The 18874-nt window shown below is 60.6% G+C and overlaps 1 protein-coding gene across 1 annotated transcript in view; it reads right to left on the reverse strand.

Moving 5' to 3' along the window:
• Positions 1-5408: 5408 nt before the first annotated feature.
• LOC308241347 (interferon alpha/beta receptor 2-like) overlaps positions 5409-18874 on the reverse strand; it is a 62937-nt gene continuing 49471 nt past the window's right edge. Inside the window, exons 14-16 of the mRNA XM_080654730.1 lie at positions 15634-15781; positions 12353-12513; positions 5409-6128 (exon numbers count right to left, since the gene is read on the reverse strand). Of these exons, the coding sequence (XP_080510856.1) occupies positions 5976-6128; positions 12353-12513; positions 15634-15781 (462 nt within the window). The 3' untranslated portion in view covers positions 5409-5975. The remainder of the gene's footprint in view (positions 6129-12352; positions 12514-15633; positions 15782-18874) is intronic.

Below are 18874 nucleotides of genomic sequence, written 5' to 3' on the forward strand. Positions count from 1 at the left end.
TGCCGGCTTAGGCCCACTCCCGGGCCTCTAGTGGAGGATAATGGCCCTCTTTCACCCTAGCAATACCTTTCGCCTTAACCTCTATTACGCGTGATACGGATAGAGTGAAATCTGCTTTCTTGGTTAGAGTCCGCCTGGTATATTATCCTGTGCCTTCTCTCTACTTCCAGTTTTTCCCTAGCCCGATGTGTTCTGCAGGTACTTTATTATTTTTTTAAAAAATATATATTTTATTGATTTTTTACAGAGAGGAAGGGAGAGGGAGAGAGAGCTAGAAACATCGATGAGAAACATCGATCAGCTGGCTGACACGCAGGCTGAGCGCTGCTGCAGGGTACTGTGTAGGAGAGATCAGTTCGAGGCAGCAGGCGGAGTCCAGCAGGTTCCCTTCCAGGCGTGGGTGGGTCTCACCGAATCAGCTGGCGGCCCTGAGGGAGAACACTCTAGGTCTCCAGAGGAAGAGGGGCTTTGTCCGGAGACTGCTTTGGACTCAACTGGAATCTCCACTCTTGCCTGTCGGCACTCCGTCCACAGTTTGGACCTGCCGGCCTCCACGATCCTGTGAGCTGGCTCCTTACAATAAGGGTTTCTCTCTCTGTCTCTGTCTCTGTCTCTGTCTCTCCCTTTCTATACACCCATCGCACCTTATTCGTTCTGTTTCTCTGCAGAACCCCGATACACTCGTCCTTCTATCCAGTTAACTTCCTCTCTCTTCCACTGTGTCGAATCTGCTGTGAAGCCCATCCTCTGACACTTATTTATTTACCGGAGGCCCGGTGCACAGGGTTCGTGCACTGGTGGGGGGCGTGGCCTGCGGGGATGGGCCCACTGCAGGAGCAGCTAGCCGCTTATCCCGGTCAGCTGAGGGGCGCTCCCCCTGTGGGAGTGCACGGACCACCAGGGGGCAGCTCCTGCGTGGAGTGACCCCTCGGTCGCCTGGTCGTTCTGGTCGTTCCGCTTTTATTACACAGGGTTATTTTTAATCCTCACGCGAGGGTATTTCTCCACTGATTTTCAGAGAAAGGGGAAGGGCGAGGGAAAGACCCAGAGAAACATCGACGAGAGAGAAACACATCGATTCGTTGCCTCCAGCATGAGCCCCGACCAGGGCCCAGGCCAGGGAGGAGCCTGCAACCGAGGCATGTGCCCTGGACCGGAATCGAACCCGGGACCCTTCAGTCCACAGGCCGAGGCTCTACCCGCTGAGCCAACGGGCTGGGCCCATGCTCTGACTTTTGAGTTTCCCTGGTTGTGCTCTGAGGAGGCGTCTGCCTGCCCCTCGGGAAAGGCATTTCCACTTCTCAGGGTGCCGCGTGCACGGCTCCCGGTCCCTCCCTCCCCGCCTCCGAGAGCACCGTCTCGCCCTCCTGCTCCCCCTGCGTGTCTCCCGGGAGCAGCCCTTCCCCACCCTGCGGACGCTGACCTTTGCCACGCGTGGCCCATGCCCAGCAGAAGCCGCAGGAACGCGAGGGTGGCACTTCCTTCCCCTTCGGCACGTCCTTCAGCCCAGACCCGAGAGTGAGGCCGCCGAGGGTGGGACGGAGCCACGGCGGGCTCAGCCCCACGCCAGGAGGAAGGAACCAGCCCGCGTAGGGGAGCTGTTTCTAAAAGCTGCGGGTGTGGGTCCTGTTACAGCCAGGCCTGGACCCTGCGCCGGCTCGCCGGGCTGCGGGCTGTTTCCATCGGGTTGTTTCTGCTCTGGCTCACGGTGCTTCCCGTGTGGGTCCTGCGATGCCCCACAGCCAGCCCTGAAGCGTTCTGTTTCTGCTAATCCTCCCCCAAGGATATTTCCCCATGAGAGTTAGGGGTTTAGAGAGAGGGGAAGGGAAGGAGGGAGGGGAGGAGAGAGAGAAACATTGACGTGAGAGACATTGATTGGTTGCCTCCCACATGCGCGCTGACTGGAGCCAGGGGTCAAACCTGCACCCCAGGTCCATGCCCTTGACCGGAAATTGAACCCGTGACCCTTTGGTGCACGGCTGACACTCTAACCACTGAGCAACACCGGCCAGGGCATAGCCCTGAAGTGTTTTTTGTTTTTTATTAATCCTCACCTGAAGATATTCTTCCATGGACTTTTAGAGAGAGTGGGAGGGGCAGGGAGACGGAGGGAGGGAAACACCGACGGGTGGCCTCCCGAACGTGCCCCCAGCGGCTGGGGATGGGACCTGCAACTGGAATGGGACCTGCGACCCTTTGGTGTGTGTGTGGGGGGGCACGCTCCAACCACTAAGCCACACGGGCCAGGGTGGCAGATTTGACCCTTAAAGCGGCAGTCAAGACATAATCGGAGACCATGGCCAAGAGCTGGAAACAGCCCGGGGCCACCGTGGCGAGCGGATAGAGGCTCTGGGACAGGTGCTCCGTGGGACGCTGTGCAGCTGTGAAAAGGGGGAGCTCTTGCCCTTTGGTGGTGTGTGCGGGGGGAGGTGTGTGCTGGGGAGGTGTGTGCAGGGGGAGGTGTGTGCAGGGGGAGGTGTGTGCGGGGGGAGGTGTGTGCTGGGGAGGTGTGTGCAGGGGGAGGTGTGTGCAGGGGGAGGTGTGTGCAGGGGCAGATGTGTGCAGAGGGGAGGTGTGTGCAGGGGGTGGTGTGTGCAGAGGGGAGGTGTGTGCAGTGGGAGGTGTGTGCAGGGGGAGGTGTGTGCAGGGGGAGGTGTGTGCAGGGGGAGGTGTGTGCAGGGGGTAGTGTGTGCAGAGGGGAGGTGTGTGCAGGGGGTGGTGTGTGCAGGGGGAGGTGTGTGCAGGGGGTGGTGTGTGCAGAGGGGAGGTGTGTGCAGTGGGAGGTGTGTGCAGGGGGAGGTGTGTGTAGGGGGGAGGTGTGTGCAGGGGGAGGTATGTGCAAGGGGGAGTGTGTGTAGGGGGGAGGTGTGTGCAGGGGGAGGTGTGTGCTGGGGAGGTGTGTGCAGGGGGTGGTGTGTGCAGGGGGGAGGTGTGTGCAGAGGGGAGGTGTGTGCAGAGGGTGGTGTATGCAAGGGGGAGGTGTGTGCAGGGGGAGGTGTGTCGGGGAGGTGTGTGTAGGGGGAGGTGTGTGCAGGGGGAGGTGAGCCCAGCCCTTGTTCGTGGAGATGGAGATGCCTGTTCCCACCACAGCATCAACCCGGGATCCGCCCCGCCCCTCTGTCCCCTCCCTTCCCGACCTGCCCGTCCTTGGGAGGGGGCTGCAGCCTCAGCCTCCATCTCGTCCTGTCCCCCCAGGACTCCCACCTGCGGGGAAGCTGCTCTGTCCACTCCCCACTGGGAACCCACGCAGAGGGTCTCTCTTTTTTAATTTTTATCTTATTTATTTATTTAAAAATATATTTTATTGATTTTTTACAGAGAGGAAGGGAGAGGGACAGAGTTAGAAACATCGATGAGAGACAAACATCCATCAGCTGCCTCCTGCACACCCCCTACGGGGGATGTGCCCGCAACCAAGGTACATGCCCTTGACCGGAATCGAACCCAGAACCTCTCAGTCCGCAGGCCGATGCGCTATCCACTGAGCCACACCGGTCAGGGCTCTCTCTCTTTTTAAAATATGGTTTTTATTGCTGTCAGAGAGGAAGAGAGAGGGCGAGGACGTGGGGTCCAGGCAATTCAGCAGAAAGGATGCGGAAGGACCGGGCAGGGAGGGTGCTGATGGGCATCTCCTTTCTTCTCTCCTGAGCCCCAGGCGTCCACAGGCCTCCAGCCACTCACGGGGGAGGAGCCTGCGGGAGGAGAGAAGCAATTTCTCCTGGAGACAAGCCCCAGCTAGAGTGAGGCACCGAGAACGGAAAACACGGCGGTCACGCCCTCACACTCCCCGATGGGAATAATTTTAAAGTTCTGCACCGTAAAATGACACCAGGAAAGCGCAGACTTCTGGTCTCCACCCGGGGAGTGTCATTAAAAATGCCATTATTTCAGGTTATGTTTTCCCTCTTTGGGGGCCTCTGAATCTGCTTTGCTGGGTGATGTGGCACAGGGAAGGAAGGGGGGTGTGTGGCAGAGCTGTTTGTGGAGTTCAGGTCACACCCACGAGGGTATGTTTCAGGTAAGAACAGCTTTGTGGAGCGCCTACTGCGTGTGGGGAACGGGAGCACCTACTGTGTGCAGGCAGCAGGAGTGCCTACTGTGTGCGGGGAGTGGGAGCACCTACTGTGTGCAGGCAGCAGGAGTGCCTACTGTGTGCAGGGAGTGGGAGCACCTACTGTGTGCAGGGAGTGGGAGCACCTACTGTGTGCAGGCAGTAGGAGTGCCTACTGTGTGCAGGCAGCAAGAGCACCTACTGTGTGCAGGCAGCAGGAGTGCCTACTGTGTGCAGGCAGCAAGAGCACCTACTGTGTGCAGGCAGTAGGAGTGCCTACTGTGTGCAGGCAGCAAGAGCACCTACTGTGTGCAGGCAGCAGGAGTGCCTACTGTGTGCGGTGAGTGGGAGCACCTACTGTGTGTAGGCAGTGAGAGCGCCTACTGTGTGCAGGCAGCAAGAGCACCTACTGTGTGCAGGCAGCAAGAGCACCTACTGTGTGCAGGCAGCAAGAGCACCTACTGTGTGCAGGCAGCAGGAGTGCCTACTGTGTGCAGGCAGCAAGAGCACCTACTGTGTGCAGGCAGCAGGAGTGCCTACTGTGTGCGGGGAGTGGGAGCACCTACTGTGTGCAGGCAGCAAGAGCATCTACTGTGTGTGGGCAGGGAGGAGGCGTGTTTAACGAGTGCACTGAGCCCAAGGTCCCTGCCTCCCTCCTCCAGGTGGGGAAATGGCTCCTGGCGGACAGCAGGCAGGATTACCGAATACCCGCTGAGTGAATGGACATAAAAAATGGCAGCAAGCCCTGGCCAGTGTGGCTCAGTGGATAGAGCATTGGCCTGTGGACTGAAGGGTCCCAGGTTCGACCCCGGTCAAGGGCATGTACCTCAGTTGCAGTCTCAATCCTCGGCCCTGGTCAGGGTGCACGCGCGAGGAGGCAACCAACTGATGCGTCTCTCTCACATTGATGTTATCTCTGCGTCTCTCCCCCTCCCTTCCATTCTCTCCAAAAAGCAATGGAAGAAAACAAACAAACAGAAGATAAAAATAAATGGAAAAATGGTGAGGAGTAACCAAAATAATAGTAGTAATAATAATCTTACCTAATGATAGACAAACATGTAAATTGACCGTGCCTCCGCTACGCCCACAGCCAATCAGAGTGAGTATGCAAATTAGAAGGCCAAAGATGGCGGCCGCCCAGCTGCTCCAGGCGCGGAGTGGCCAGGCGGGGCAGGACGCCTGTTATGAGAGGGGGGGTGGGGGGGGGCGGGTGAAGGGATCTACAGGAGCGGAGTGCCGCAGCGAAGACAAGACTGCAGACTCCGGAGTCTACAGCGAAGACGAAGACGGCGGACTCCGGCCGGAGCGAAGGCCTGGGTCCCGGTGCTGGAGGAAAACCAAGGGAAGGAAGGCCTATGGCACGAATCTCTTCGTGCAACGGGCCTCTAGTAATAATAATGATGATGATGATGATGATGATGATAATAATAAAGGCACGCGAGAGCCTCATGCAGCGAGGCAGTCCTGCGGGGGTGGCATTGGGGACACATGCAGACCAAACAGGAGAACTTTATTGGAGCGCCGGCCCCACGTAGAACAGGAGGAACATGACCCCAAGCACCTGAGTCCGTGCTGTCCCGTCCAGCGCCCTTCCTGATTGGGTTTTACCGCTTCCCATCGGATCCCTGAGCTGTGCTTCCATTTCTCCCGACTGCGCGGTTCCTTCGCCAGTGAGCCGAGAGGCGGCTGCTTACTCACGGCCCCTGTGAAGCAGCCAGGCCCCCCCCCCCCCCCCCCCGAGGCGTCCTCTGGCGAGCGTCCACTGGCAGGTCAACCCAGGCTTGGGTTTGAGGCTCCGGACCGGGCCCAGCGTCCGAGTCCTGGGTTGGGGTCCCGGCCTCGTCGCTTGTCGCCCTCAGAGGCAGCGCTGAGAAGTGGGGTGTACCCTTCCCAGGGACGAGCTGGGGGGCAGGCCCCGCCCCTACGGGGTCCCGAGGCCGCTGCTGTCCCCCGGGGGCTGCTGGCTGCTTTCCGAGACTTCGGTGACGACACTCAGCTTGTCGAAAACGTCACTCTCGTCCGAGGGCGGGAAGGAGAGGAACAGGAGCCGGTTGTGCTGGGGGCGGCTGAGGAACTGCGAGGGGAGGAGAGAGAGAGCGAGTGAGCGGAGGCCCCCTGGCCTGGGCTCAGAGCTTTCACTGGTCTCTGGGCTGGAAAATGCGGCTTCGTGTTGACTTGTTAGTTAATCCTCACCGAGGGTGTTTCCCATTGATTTGAGGGAGAGTGGGAGGGAGAGGGAAAGACAGAGAGAAAAACATGGATGTGAGAGAAACACACTGATGGGTTGCCTCCTGCACCGCCCCGACCAGGGCCTGAGCTGGGAAGGAGCCCGCCACCGAGGTATGTGCCCTTGACCGGAATCGAACCCGGGACCCTTCAGTCCACAGGCCAACGCTCTATCCACTGAGCCAGACTGGCTAGGCCTGGAAAACGTGGTTTTAAAAAATATGACAAGAACAGTAGGAGAGTTCCTCACAAAATTGGTGACCATGTGACCCAGCAATCCTTCCCGGGGAGACCCCCAGAGGCCTGAGGCAGGGTCTCGGAGCGGTACCTGCACCCCCAAGTTCACGGCAACAATCGCGGCGGCCGCCAAGAGGTGAAAAGAACCCGGGTGCCCACTGGCAGATAAACGGACACACAACGTGTGGTCCACCCACACAAGGGAACGTTATTCGGCCTAGAAGGGAAGGGAGTTCTGCCCGACCCGCGTGGCTCGGTGGTTGTGTCGAGCTGTGTCGCAGTTCGATTCCCGGTCAGGGCACATGTCCGGGTTGCGGGCTCGATCCCCAGTGGGGGGCGTGCAGGAGGGAGCCGATCAGTGATTCTCTCTCATCATGGATGTTTCTCTCTCCCTCTCCCTTCCTTTCTGAAATCAATTAAAAAAAAAAAATATATATATATATATAAAGGAGAAAGAAACAACAAATCAGCACCTCGTTTTCCGAGGGCCCACAGGTGCCTGGGAGGAGGTTGGGGGCCAGTCACACTGCGGCTGCCCTGACACAGCCCACGCGCCATCTCCTCCAGGAAGCAGGGCTGTCGTGGGCGGGGGGAGCCTCGGGTGCTCCCAGCATCCTGGGTCCCTGTCCCTGGAGTCAGCCCTCAGTCCTCCCGTCCAGCTGGGGAGCCACCAGCCCACCCGAGACACAGCCGGTCCCCACCAGCAGGCGCGCTAAGCGCCAAGCACACCCAGGCTCCCCAGGCACGCGTGGAGAAGGGCGTGTTTCAGTCACTGCCGAAACCCTGGTTGCCTGCCGAGGCCTTTCCGATATGCTGGGTCCCATACGGTGGTTACCACTATGGCTGTCTGCCCCTTTTCACCTTGAAAATGGTGGCTCCTGGCAATTTAAAGCCTGCGTGGCTCGTGCTGGGTGTCCACCCGGTGCATGTTATGGACACGGACTCCTCACGGCAGCCGGGGCGAGTCAGGCCCGAGCCACCGTCTAGCCACCCCGGTGTCCAGCTCTTCGGTTCCTGAACAGCCTGCTGATTTCACGGCTGCGTTTCTATCTCCGGGGGCCACCCGCGCTCCTCCTCTCGAGGGTGAGACGGAGGAGCCTTCTTTAGAACAGGAGGAACATGACCCCGAGGAGGTCATTTCAACGACGAAAGCACCCTTCTGCACGCCCACCCTTCCCCAGCCTGTTCCTCGTCCTCCCTCTGGGCCAGCAGCGGGCCCCTCCCGGACGCGTCCCCGTGCAGGTCGCTGCCAAAGAGGAGGAGGGGGGCTGAGTCTGGCTCCACTTTGCCTCCCTCCGGAAGGTGACACCTCACTGCTGTGCTTCATGGCGAGGCCCGTGTCTGCTCTGTACCTGGGCTCTTTCCAGCCTTCCACCTGTTACTTCCCACCGTGTTGAGGTTTTATTCCGTAACTAGAGGCCCGGGGCATGAAATTCGTGCACGGGAGTGGGGTGGAGGGGGGAGTCCCTCAGCCTGGTCTGCGCCCTTTTGCAATCCGGGACCCCTTGGGTAGGGTCCCTAGGCCTGGCCGGTGATCAGGGCCTATCGGGGCTTTCCTTCCCCTGGCTGATGGCAGCTGGTCCCCCACCCCCCGCCGCTGCCACTACTTGCCATCTGTGGGGTGCTGTCCCCCTTCCCCACCACCGGTTGGCTCCCTCTGCGGGTGACAGGCATGGGGTGTGATTGCTTGGCTGGCCTGGGTCTCCCTCTCCGGGGCAATCGCTGGCTGACCCTGCACACCCATCGGCTGACCCCGCACACCCGCCACAGCATCGCTGGCCAGTGGCCTGGGCTTCCTCTGTGGGGAGATCGACTGCAGGGACCCCCGATTGATCACCCCGCAGAGGGAGGCCCCACCCACCCACCGCAGCACCGCCAGCCGGGTGGCCTGGGCCTCCCTCGGCGGGGTGACTGATCGTGGACTGATGGCGGGACACCCCCCGTCCCCCCAATCGCATCGCACCCGCCTTGGCTGGCCTGGCGCCAGTGTTAGTCATAGCGTGGTCATCTGGAAGGTCGTCCAGATGGTAGTTCTGCTGTTGGGTCATTCAGTCCATTTGCATATTGCGCCTTTATTATTACAGATAGTTGACGTGTTGTAGCAACATAATGTGACCTCACTCGCCCCGACATGACTGATCTCAGCTGCTGGCTGCATTGCCCCCTGGGGTAGCCCCCAGGATCTGCCCTGGGGGAGGGCGAGGGAAGTATGTCCCATCTCCGGTGGGTAAAGGGGGAGGCTGGGGGAAAGAAGAGCCTGCCCCGGTCCTCAGACCCCGGGGTGCAGAGAATGGACTAGAACAGCCTTGGGCAAACTACGGCCCGTGGGCCGGATCCGGCTGTTCTATCCGGTTCTCTTGCTCTCCCCTCCGCTCCTTTACTTTGAATTTATATTAGTTCACACAAACACTCCATCCATGCTTTTGTTCCGGCCCTCCGGTCCAGTTTAAGAACCCATGGTGGCCCTCGAGTCAAAAAGTTTGCCCACCCCTGGACTAGAAGCTGTGTCGATTCCCCTGGTAAAGGGGGGGAGGCGAGAACGGGGAGGCGTGCTAGGGCTCCGGCGCACCATCAGGTGGCTCTGCTGGTGGACCCGGAGCTGGTGGACCCGGAGCTGGTGGACCCGGAGCTGGTGGACCCGGAGCTGGTGGTGGACCCGGAGCTGGTGGTGGCACAGTGCAGTCCAGCCGCATGCAGCTCACAGCCGCCACGCCCCACCCCCAGCAACCCTCCCCAGCCCCGTAACATTCCGGGGGGGGGGGGGGGTGACCCTCTGCATGGCCGTCAGGGGGAGAGCGGCCTGGGAGGAGCCGGACCTGCTCCCAGCTCCTGAGCTCCCGTCCTGGCGGGCCCTTGTCCAGCAGCCCCGCCTGTTTCTCAGCTGTTACAGAGCTGGCGCCTGGTCACGTCGGCAGAGCTGTCCAGCCCTGCGGGGGGGGGGGCGGGGGGGAGGAGGGGCGGCCCTCCACTTTGATTGTCACAGAGCCCCAACCCCTCCTTTCCCGTCTCTTTGATGGTGAAGCCTGGAGCAAAAATAACACCATAGTGTGGCTTCCTCTCGGGTCTCCATTTCCAAGGCGCCTTCTACCCAGAGTGAGGGGCCGCCCCTCTGTTCTTCCTGCTGCAAACGCCACATCTCGCCTTTCACCTCTAGGAGATTCTTTTTTTAAAGTTACTCTGTTTAATTATTTTATTGCTTTTTAGAGAGAGAGGAAGGGCGAGGGAGAGAGAGAGAAACGTCAATGATAAAAGAGAATCATTGATCGGCTGCCTCCTGCACGTCCCACCCTGGGGATGGAGCCCGCAATCCAACTGTGACCTCCTGGTTCACAGGTCGACGCGCAACCTCTGAGCCACACGGGTCTGGCTGGTTTTAGAGTTTTAAATGCTTATTTTTAAGTGGTTATATAAATATCCACATAAAATCTCGGTTTTGCCTCTAGACCTGCAAAGCCTAAAATATTTGCTTTCTGGCCCTTTAAAAATATCTGCTGACCTCTGGTGGAGAGGATTCCCGCAGGAGACCCAGCAGAAACCCCTGGGACCCTAAGTCAGGGCTGCCCCTCCGCACGCCAGGCCCCTCTGGCCAAGAAACCAGCCGGCAAGGTCGGAAAGGGCACGACCTCCAGGTGGGGGGACAGCTCCTGGGACGACCTCTGCTCCTCCCTTCGGGCCGTGGCTGAGCAGCAGGTGCCAGGCAGGACCAGCCGGCGCCAGGCAGACGCCAAGGCTGCGCTCCATGGGTGGCACTCGGAGTCCCCGGGCGTCTCCTGGTGGCGCCCCCTGGTGGCGCCCGCCCAGTTCTGAAGGCGGTGGTTACAGGCTGCAGCCACAGCCGGAGAAGGGCCTGGTGGTCAGAGGTGCAGCCCTGGCAGAGCCAAGGGTCCGGGTGCCCAGCCAGGTCAGCAGCCCCCCCGCCAGGTCAGCAGAGCCTGGTCACGGGCGGAGGCTGTGGAGGGATCTCGGAGCGGCAAGGCCAGGCCTGTGACTGACACCACCAGCCCGCCTGTTTAACTTCCCAGGAGCCGGCTGACCCCTGCAGGAGCTGCTCCGGTGGACCCTGGGGCACAGGGGTGGCCTGTAGTGGACGCTGAGGTGCAACCCAACCTCCTTCGGTGGGGCGGGGGGGGGGCACTGCCCCCTGGGTACCCAGAGCCTGCTGGCTGCTAACACAGCTGAGTGGTCCCCTTGCCGGTAACTCCCTCCTGGGCGTAGCCACCCCCACCCCCGGGGGAATGTGGGGCTCGCAGGCCCTCTGGCCTCAGCGTAGGGCACCTCCAAAGAGCCGTCCCAGCTCCAGGGCCCCCAGACTGGCTGAGGCTGCTGCTATGACTGCATCCCAGCTCTGTGCCCCCACATCCTGCTGCCCTGCACCCCTAGAGGCACTATTCCCACGGGTGCTCCCCACTAAGCCTCCTGGACGCCAACCTCCAACCTGGAGCCCTTGCTGGTGTGTGAGACCAGCGATGGGCCCTTTGGGGCTGGGCCCGGCCTGCCCTTTTTTTTTTTTTTTTTTTTCCAGAGAGGAAGGGAGAGAGAGAGAGAACCATCGATGTTGAGAGAGAATCATGGATTGGCTGCCTCCTGCACACCCCACACTGGGGATCGAGCCCACAAACTGGGCATGTGCCCTTGACCGGAATCGAATTGAGACCCTTCAGTCCAACGCTCCATCCACTGAGCCACCCCAGCTAGGACAGGCCTGTTTTCATTCTAAGTGTCCGCGCACGGCCCTGTGCCGCTGAGCTGAGTCCTCCCGGCTCCATCCAGACACAGCCTCTCCTCCCTAAGCCTCTGAAACAGCCTCTACGTCCAGGGCACACGCCCATCATTCCAGTCACTCGGGCGCCCCCCCCCACCCCCCCGACGTGAACACAGCCATCCCTGCTCCCAGCTGTTTGCCGGCCCGGAGCCTAGGGTTTTCCCTTTCTTTCTCCTGGTGCCACTCGGAGCACCGCCTTCCTGTCCCAGAGCCATCGGCACCTGGGCTCCCTGACGGCCTGGGGCTCAGGCAGGAAGGTCGGAAAGGGCACGGCCTCCAGGTGGGGGGACAGCTCCTGGGACGACCTCTGCTCCTCCCTTCAGGCTGTGGCTGAGCACAGGCCCCAGGCAGGAGCAGCAGGCCCCAGGCAGGAGCAGCAGGCCCCAGGCAGGAGCAGCAGGTGCCAGGCAGGACCAGCAGGTGCCAGGCAGGACCAGCAGGCCCCAGGCAGGACCAGCGGGCCCCAGGCAGGACCAGCAGGCCCCAGGCAGGACCAGCAGGCCCCAGGCAGGACCAGCAGATGCCAGGCAGGACCAGCAGGCCCCAGGCAGGACCAGCAGGCCCCAGGCAGGACCGGCGGGCCCCAGGCAGGACCGGCGGGCCCCAGGCAGGACCGGCGGGCCCCAGGCAGGACCGGCAGGCCCCAGGCAGGACCAGCAGGCCCCAGGCAGGACCAGCAGATGCCAGGCAGGACCAGCAGGCCCCAGGCAGGACCGGCAGGCCCCAGGCAGGACCGGCAGGCCCCAGGCAGGACCGGCAGGCCCCAGGCAGGACCGGCAGGCCCCAGGCAGGACCGGCAGGCGCCAGGCAGGACCGGCAGGCGCCAGGCAGGACCGGCAGGCCCCAGGCAGGACCGGCAGGCCCCAGGCAGGACCAGCAGGCCCCAGGCAGGACCGGCAGGCGCCAGGCAGGACCGGCAGGCCCCAGGCAGGACCAGCCGGCCCCAGGCAGGACCAGCAGGCCCCAGGCAGGACCAGCAGGCCCCAGGCAGGACCAGCAGGCGCCTGCAGGCCTGAAGCTCCCTGCGGTCAGGCCCCGCCCTGCACCCGACACCCCCGCCCCCCACCACCTACCTCCTTCAGGTGCTGCGGGAGCGCGTTCCTCGGGGAGAAGGTGTACTTGGTGCCCTTGTAGATGCTCCACAGCAGCGCGAAGCAGCCGGCGAGCAGCAGGCAGGCCGCCAACACGGAGGCCGCCAGGACGACGGTCACCACGATCCAGGAGGGGGCGCTGTCTGCAGGGAGACAGCGCGGGTTACATTCTGTTCCTACCAAGTGGCTCACAGCCACCTAACACTGTCCCCACCACTGGATCCTGTCCCCACTCCTGGGAGCAGGGCCCATCCATCCACCCCAGGAGGTGGGGGCGGGGGGAGGAGAAGAAACCCAGCAGCTGTTTGAGGACCTAGCATCGCAAACAAGTGTCACCCCCCCCCCCCCCCCATGCCACACACACACACCAAACAAGAACTCGATCCCCTCGCCGCGGCAAGGAGCCCCCTGTTCTGGAAAAACCTCTTCTCCCGAGGCCGGAGCCCCACTCAGACACACACCCCACAGCCCGTGGCCAGAAGGACCCCGAGGGAGAAGAGGGCGAGAGAGGACCTGCTTCCCACAGGCCGGGAGCTCCGGCGCCCATCGGCCCACACGCCCTGCACACAGCGCTGCACGGGCGCGGACTCGCGTCTCTGCTTCATCCGCAGGGACGTCGCGCCGAGCCACCCAGGGAAGGGACCTGCGGTGGGCATCACAGCGCCGCGGCCTGGGCCTCGCCCGCCTGTGCTCTGCCGTTTACTAGGGGAGCGACCCTGGGCGTCAGCTCACCCTCCACAGCTCGCTTTTCCTCCTGGGGAAGCAGAGACCTTACAAAGCTTGCACGGAAAAGGGCGGCGAGCTTTCCATGAGGTCACCCCTCTAAACAGACCTCGAGGGGGTGTGACAAAAGCCCCTTTCAATGGGGCGTACTTTCCCTTTTCTTGTAGAAAAGGCTGGTTTTTGTTAGTTAGTGGGCGATCATTTATCGTCCCCACATACTTGAAAAACTGTTCTTTTTTTTAAAAAAAATATATTTTATTGATATTTTACAGAGAGGAAGGGAGAGGGATAGAGAGCTAGAAACATCCATCAGCTGCCTCCTGCACACCTCCCACTGGGGATGTGCCCGCAACCAAGGTACATGCCCTTGACCGGAATCGAACCCGGGACCCTTCAGTCCGCAGGCCGACGCTCTATCCACTGAGCCAAACCGGTTTCGGCAAAACTGTTCTTTTTGATTAAGTTATATGGCTCCTGACACTTCGGATGGTATCGCCCTTGAGGAACACTTAGCGATGTGATTTTAACACGATCGGTATTAGGGACAGTAACATGTCTGGCATATACTCAGGGCTCGCTCTGTGCCGGGTCCCACAGCACTTTTTATTCCTCCCCTTTCACACAGGCCAGTTCAGGACCTGGCCCGGGTCCCATGAGGTCGGCGTTCACAGCGGGAGGGACGGGGTGTGGGGACAGTCGGGCCCTAGTGAAGCTCTGGGAAGGCAGATGGCAAGCAGAGGAAAGAGGGGTGACTGCAAGGTCAGAGGTTCTAGTGACTCTGCAGGATGGGGGCCCCCAAGGTTCAAGCCCAGATGACTGCTGAGAGGAATGCAGTGAGGAAACCCGCAGGGCAGGTCTGGACCGGAGGTGGGGCCCCGAGGGCTGGCGGCTGTTATCTGAAGGTGTGGCTGAGACCGGGGAGGGGCAGGCAAGTGTCCCGGCCACTGACCTTGGGCCGGTGGGGCAAGAGGGTGTGGTAATGGAGGGGCAGCAGGAAGAGAAAGGAGGGTGGCCAGGGAGTCCCCTCCCTCCGGAGAGGCAGCAGACTTCCCGCCCTCTGCCCTCCGCTCAGACGAAGCCGCAGGGCACGAGCCCGGGACAGGGCAGAGTCCCGCCTCCGCCCCGACGGCTGGTGCGTTTACCAAAGGCGAGGAAAGACCAAGCTGATTCCGGGAACCACAGGACATGGAGCCGGAGGCCGCTCTCCGGGAACAGCACACACTTTCCAGAAGGGACCCTCCGGCGGCACCTCGCACCCTCACACGGAGGACGGTAACTAGGGGAACAGCAGCGGGCACCCGAACGGAGGGGGCGTCCGGTGGCTGCCTCCCGTTGGGACGAGGTTAACCACAGGTCAAGCGGGCCATGCCCGGGCAGGCGTGGCAGACCCTCCCAACAGGTGTCAAACACGCTAAGAATGCGGATCCCCAGGGCAGCGTTTCTGGGAGCAAACACACCCTTGGCAGGCACGCCTGACCGCAGGCTCTTAGCCCCAGACGTCCTCGGCCCAGGGTGCCCAAGGCAGCTGATATTTGCAAAGTCTTTCCCACGACTTTGTGGACAAGGAAGAGCAAGCAGCTTATGTAACAGCCCGCCCTATTCAGAGGGGCCGGCGCCCTGCAGGCAGCTGGTGTGCAGCCACAAGGGGGGGGTGGGTGGGGTGCCCCGGAGCATACCAACGCTCTGACTCTGAGGACCAGGGGGCAAGGGTCTCACCACTCCTCTGGGCAAAGCCGCAGACGAGACAAAGCAAAATGGGGCGAGAAATGAGTTCCGTGACAAAAACCAATTTGCTGAGTCAGCGTGAATGCGACAGGGACAGCGACAGGGGCAGCGACAGAATGCCGGGAGCCAGCGGGGCTGTAAGGAACACCAGCCGTGCTGTTCACGTGACTGTGCTGTTCTGATGAGAGAAGGCGCGTCCCGCCCTGGCTGGCGGCTGCACTGGGGACCTGGGGGCTCACCTGGAGGCGTGGCCCGTCCTCCCCGTCGGGGCTGCCTATGATCGTGGGAAGACTGACAACCTGTAGCAGAGACCGGAGCCGCCGGCCCTTTGAAGGCCCGGGCCCTTTGCACACCCACAGGCCTTTGCAAGTCTCCCACCTGCCTTGCCTGTAACCTGCCCATTTGGCACCGTTCTGCCTCCTTCCCCTGTAATCCGCGTCCTTCTACCTGATATAAGCAGCCGGCTGATGCGGGGGCAGAGCAGATTTCTGTGGGTGACCCGCTGCTCTCCCGTGCCGCCGGCAGGACTGGAATAAACGCTCCTCTGGGATTCAACCCTGTCTCTGCTGAACTGGCTCAGGGAGTGACAGGCCGCCGGACCCCTGGGTTGTCCGGTAACAAACGCAGCGTGGCAGCGCCCTGGGACCGGACGAGGGAAGGCCTCCCTCTCGGAGGGGCTTGGCTGTTACTGTGGCCCCAGCCCAGCGCCCTGCTCCCAGGAGCACGGAGCCCAGCAGGCGGGGCGGACCTGGGGGAGCCTGGGCTGCACGGCGCGTGCAAAGCTCTTGGAAGCGTGGCGGGGGGCGCAGACTCACCGTCGCTGATGGTTCGCTCGCAGACGGGCTCGCTCCACTGCCCGCTTTTGTTCCGGTCGGGAAGAAAGCCCTGGACTTGCACACAGTAAGTGGTCCACGGCGCCAGGTTTCTGAGGACCTCGAAGTCATACTGACAGGTCACTGCGTACTAGTGAGGGAGACAAAGGTAAGAACAGGCCTCAGCAGGGAGGGACTCCCCCACCGCCCCCCTCTTTCCAGGTATAATCCGAAAGTCAGGCTAGAGACAGGAAGATGAAGGGACCACACACATCTCCCAGTTCATCCCGGGGTCCCTTCTAAGAGGGGCGCAAGCACTGACCGATCCTCACACACGAGCTTCTTTGTTTTTTGTTTTATTTTGTTAATCCTTATCGGAGGGCATTTTCCCATTGATTTTTAGAGCGAGTGGGAGAGAAAGGGAAAGAGAGAAACATCGATGTGAGAGAGACACATCGATTGGTTGCCTCCTGCAGGTGCCCCGACCAGGCCCGGGCCGGGGAGGAGCCTGCAACCAAGGTATGTGCCCTTGACCGGAATCGAACCTGGGACCCTTGGTCTGCAGGCCGACGCCCTCTATCCACTGGGCCACACCGGCCAGAGCACAAACGTGTTTCCTCAATTCTCTAGTTTAAACAACACACAAACCATGCCACTTCCTTTGAAAAAAGGACCTCCTAGTTGCACATGTTGAATTGTTCACCCCCAGTTCACACGCTGAAGTCCTAACCCCTGTGCCTTGGAGAGAGACCTAGCTGGATATAGGGTGGGCTTTCCAGGGACAAGCATGTTACAATGACGTCATTAGGAGGCAATCAGGGTAAGAGGATGCCAGCATGACCTGTGTCCTCATACGAAGAGCACGTGTGGACACCGACACGCACGCAGGGAGGCGGCCGTGTGAAGATGAGGGCAGAGATGGGAGCGATAACCGGGGTGCCCAAGGTTATCAGCGACCAGCAGAGGCTGGGAGGGGCCTGGAGCAGCCGGTCCCTCAGCCTCGAGGGACCCAGCCCTGCAGATGCCGTGACCTGCCTCAGCCTCCAGAACCCGGAGGCCATCACCCTGTCCTGAGGTCGCCGCCTGGGCTGTTTTGTTACGGCAGCCCGAGCTGACTGATACACGGTCGTCGACAGGAAGACTCAGCGTGACTTTCCTTCCGAGACAAGAGTACGAGTCTCAGTCTGGCTGCTGGGGTTCCCTCTGCATCGCTTCTCCGCTCCTGCACCCCGGGTGCCCTCCCCCAGGGGCCCACCTCACCCGCAGGGCCCACACCACCGCCTGCCTGGAGGGGGCATCCCGACTCCTCTCAGCTTGATCTGAATGTAAGATATCATGACTGGATCTGAGAACCCCAAGCCGGGGCGTTAGGAGCACCTGCCCCTTGCATGTCCATCCCGGTTGGAACTGCCTAGGAGCGGGGCCCCTGGCGAGCCTGCTGCGGGCGCAGGAACCGCACGGGGAGGGAGCACAGACCTGTGGACGTTGGGAGCCTGTTATCTTTCCCTGGGGATTGGGCTGACCGACATCTTTTTTTTTTTTTTTTTTTAATATATTTTATTAATTTTTTTACAGAGAGGAAGGGAGAGGGATAGACAGCTAGAAACATCGATGAGAGAGAAACATCGATCAGCCACCTCCTGCACACCTCCCACTGGGGATGTGGCCACAACCAAGGTACATGCCCTTGACAGGAATGGAACCCGGGACCCTTCAGTCCGCAGGCCGACGCTCTATCCATGAGCCAAACCGGTTTCAGCACGCTGACCGACATCTTGTTGATATTCCTTTACTGCACGAGAAGCTAAATCGGCGGAGGGCGGGGACTGGGTTATACCCACCGGGCACATGAAGTGTCTGGCGTGACTCCTAATAATTCAAACCAAAAGGAAAAGCCCCAACTCCTGCTTTCGTTCCTAGAGATCTAATCCCTCTGGCACCCTGCGATGCTCTCTTATTGAAGGCGACCCTGGGAGGCAGAGCCACGGCAGAGAGCGAGCGGCGGGGCCCTCCGATGGCTTCTCCAGCCCTCCTTCCCTCCTGGGCAACTTCTGGTCTCACTCTCTCCCATCAGGAAGCAATAGCGTTTCTAAAAGCCGCGTCTGCTCTCCGTTAGGGACCTAACTCGGGCCTCTAGGACGCATCTGCAGGCGCGAAGAGACCACATGGTCTTGTTGCTGGGGGAGCGGGGGGCTGCCTGGGCAGGAAACCAGAAACGGGGGTTTATAAACAAGAGCCCTCACAGCTCCGGAGGCTGGATCCAAGGTCCAGGTGCCAGCAGACCTGGTGTCTGGTGGGGACGCACTTCCTGGCTCGAAGGTGCTACTATCAGGGGTGGGCAAACTTTTTGACTCGAGGGCCACCATGGGTTCTTAAACTGGACCGGAGGGCCGGAACAAAAGCATGGATGGAGTGTTTGTGTGAACTAATATAAATTCAAAGTAAAGGAGCGGAGGGGAGAGCAAGAGAACCGGATAGAACAGCCGGATCCGGCCCGGGGGCCATAGTTTGCCCAAGGCTGTTACTTCCTCGGAGTCCTCACAGGGCGGGAGGGGCGAGGAGTCTCCGGGGTCTCGTGCATAAAAGCTCCCCCTTCGTGACCTGATCACCCCTCCTTCCGCCACCATCCCACGAGGGCTTACGTTTCAACACGTGGACTTGGGGTGGGGGACAGAGACATCCAGCCACGGCACAGATCAACCAGCCATGGCATCCGGCCAGCGTGGCTCAGTGGATGAGCATCGACCTATGAACCAGGAGGTCACGGTTCGATTCCCAGTCAAGGCACAGGCCCGGGTTGTGGGTTCAATCCCCAGTCGTGTAGGAGGCAGCCAATCAATGATCCTCTCTCATCATTGATGTTTCTATCTCTCTCTTCCTGTCTCTTCCTCTCTGAAATCAATTAAATTTTTGTTTTTAAAAGTAAGGTGGATATCTTGCATACTTTAATGGAGCATTTTCTGGGGGGAAAGTTACCTTGAAATGTTGCGGGGGGCTACGCGGTACGTATACGTAAATTTAATTACAACATTCCTAAGACCATACACGTGGCTGACCCTTTGCCGCCAAACGCCTGGGAATTAAGTGATAAAATCAACACCGGATGCGGAGGAGATAACACCCATGTATGTAACGTAAGGTACATAACATACAGGTACGTCCGTTTGGGGCCACACGTGGCTTTCAGCTGAGAAGCACTAAGAACAGGGATAAACCTGACCCGGGCCGAGAGAAAACCACTCCA

Source organism: Plecotus auritus (genome assembly GCF_963455305.1).
Source record: "Plecotus auritus genome assembly, chromosome: 2".
Lineage (NCBI taxonomy): Eukaryota > Metazoa > Chordata > Mammalia > Chiroptera > Vespertilionidae > Plecotus > Plecotus auritus.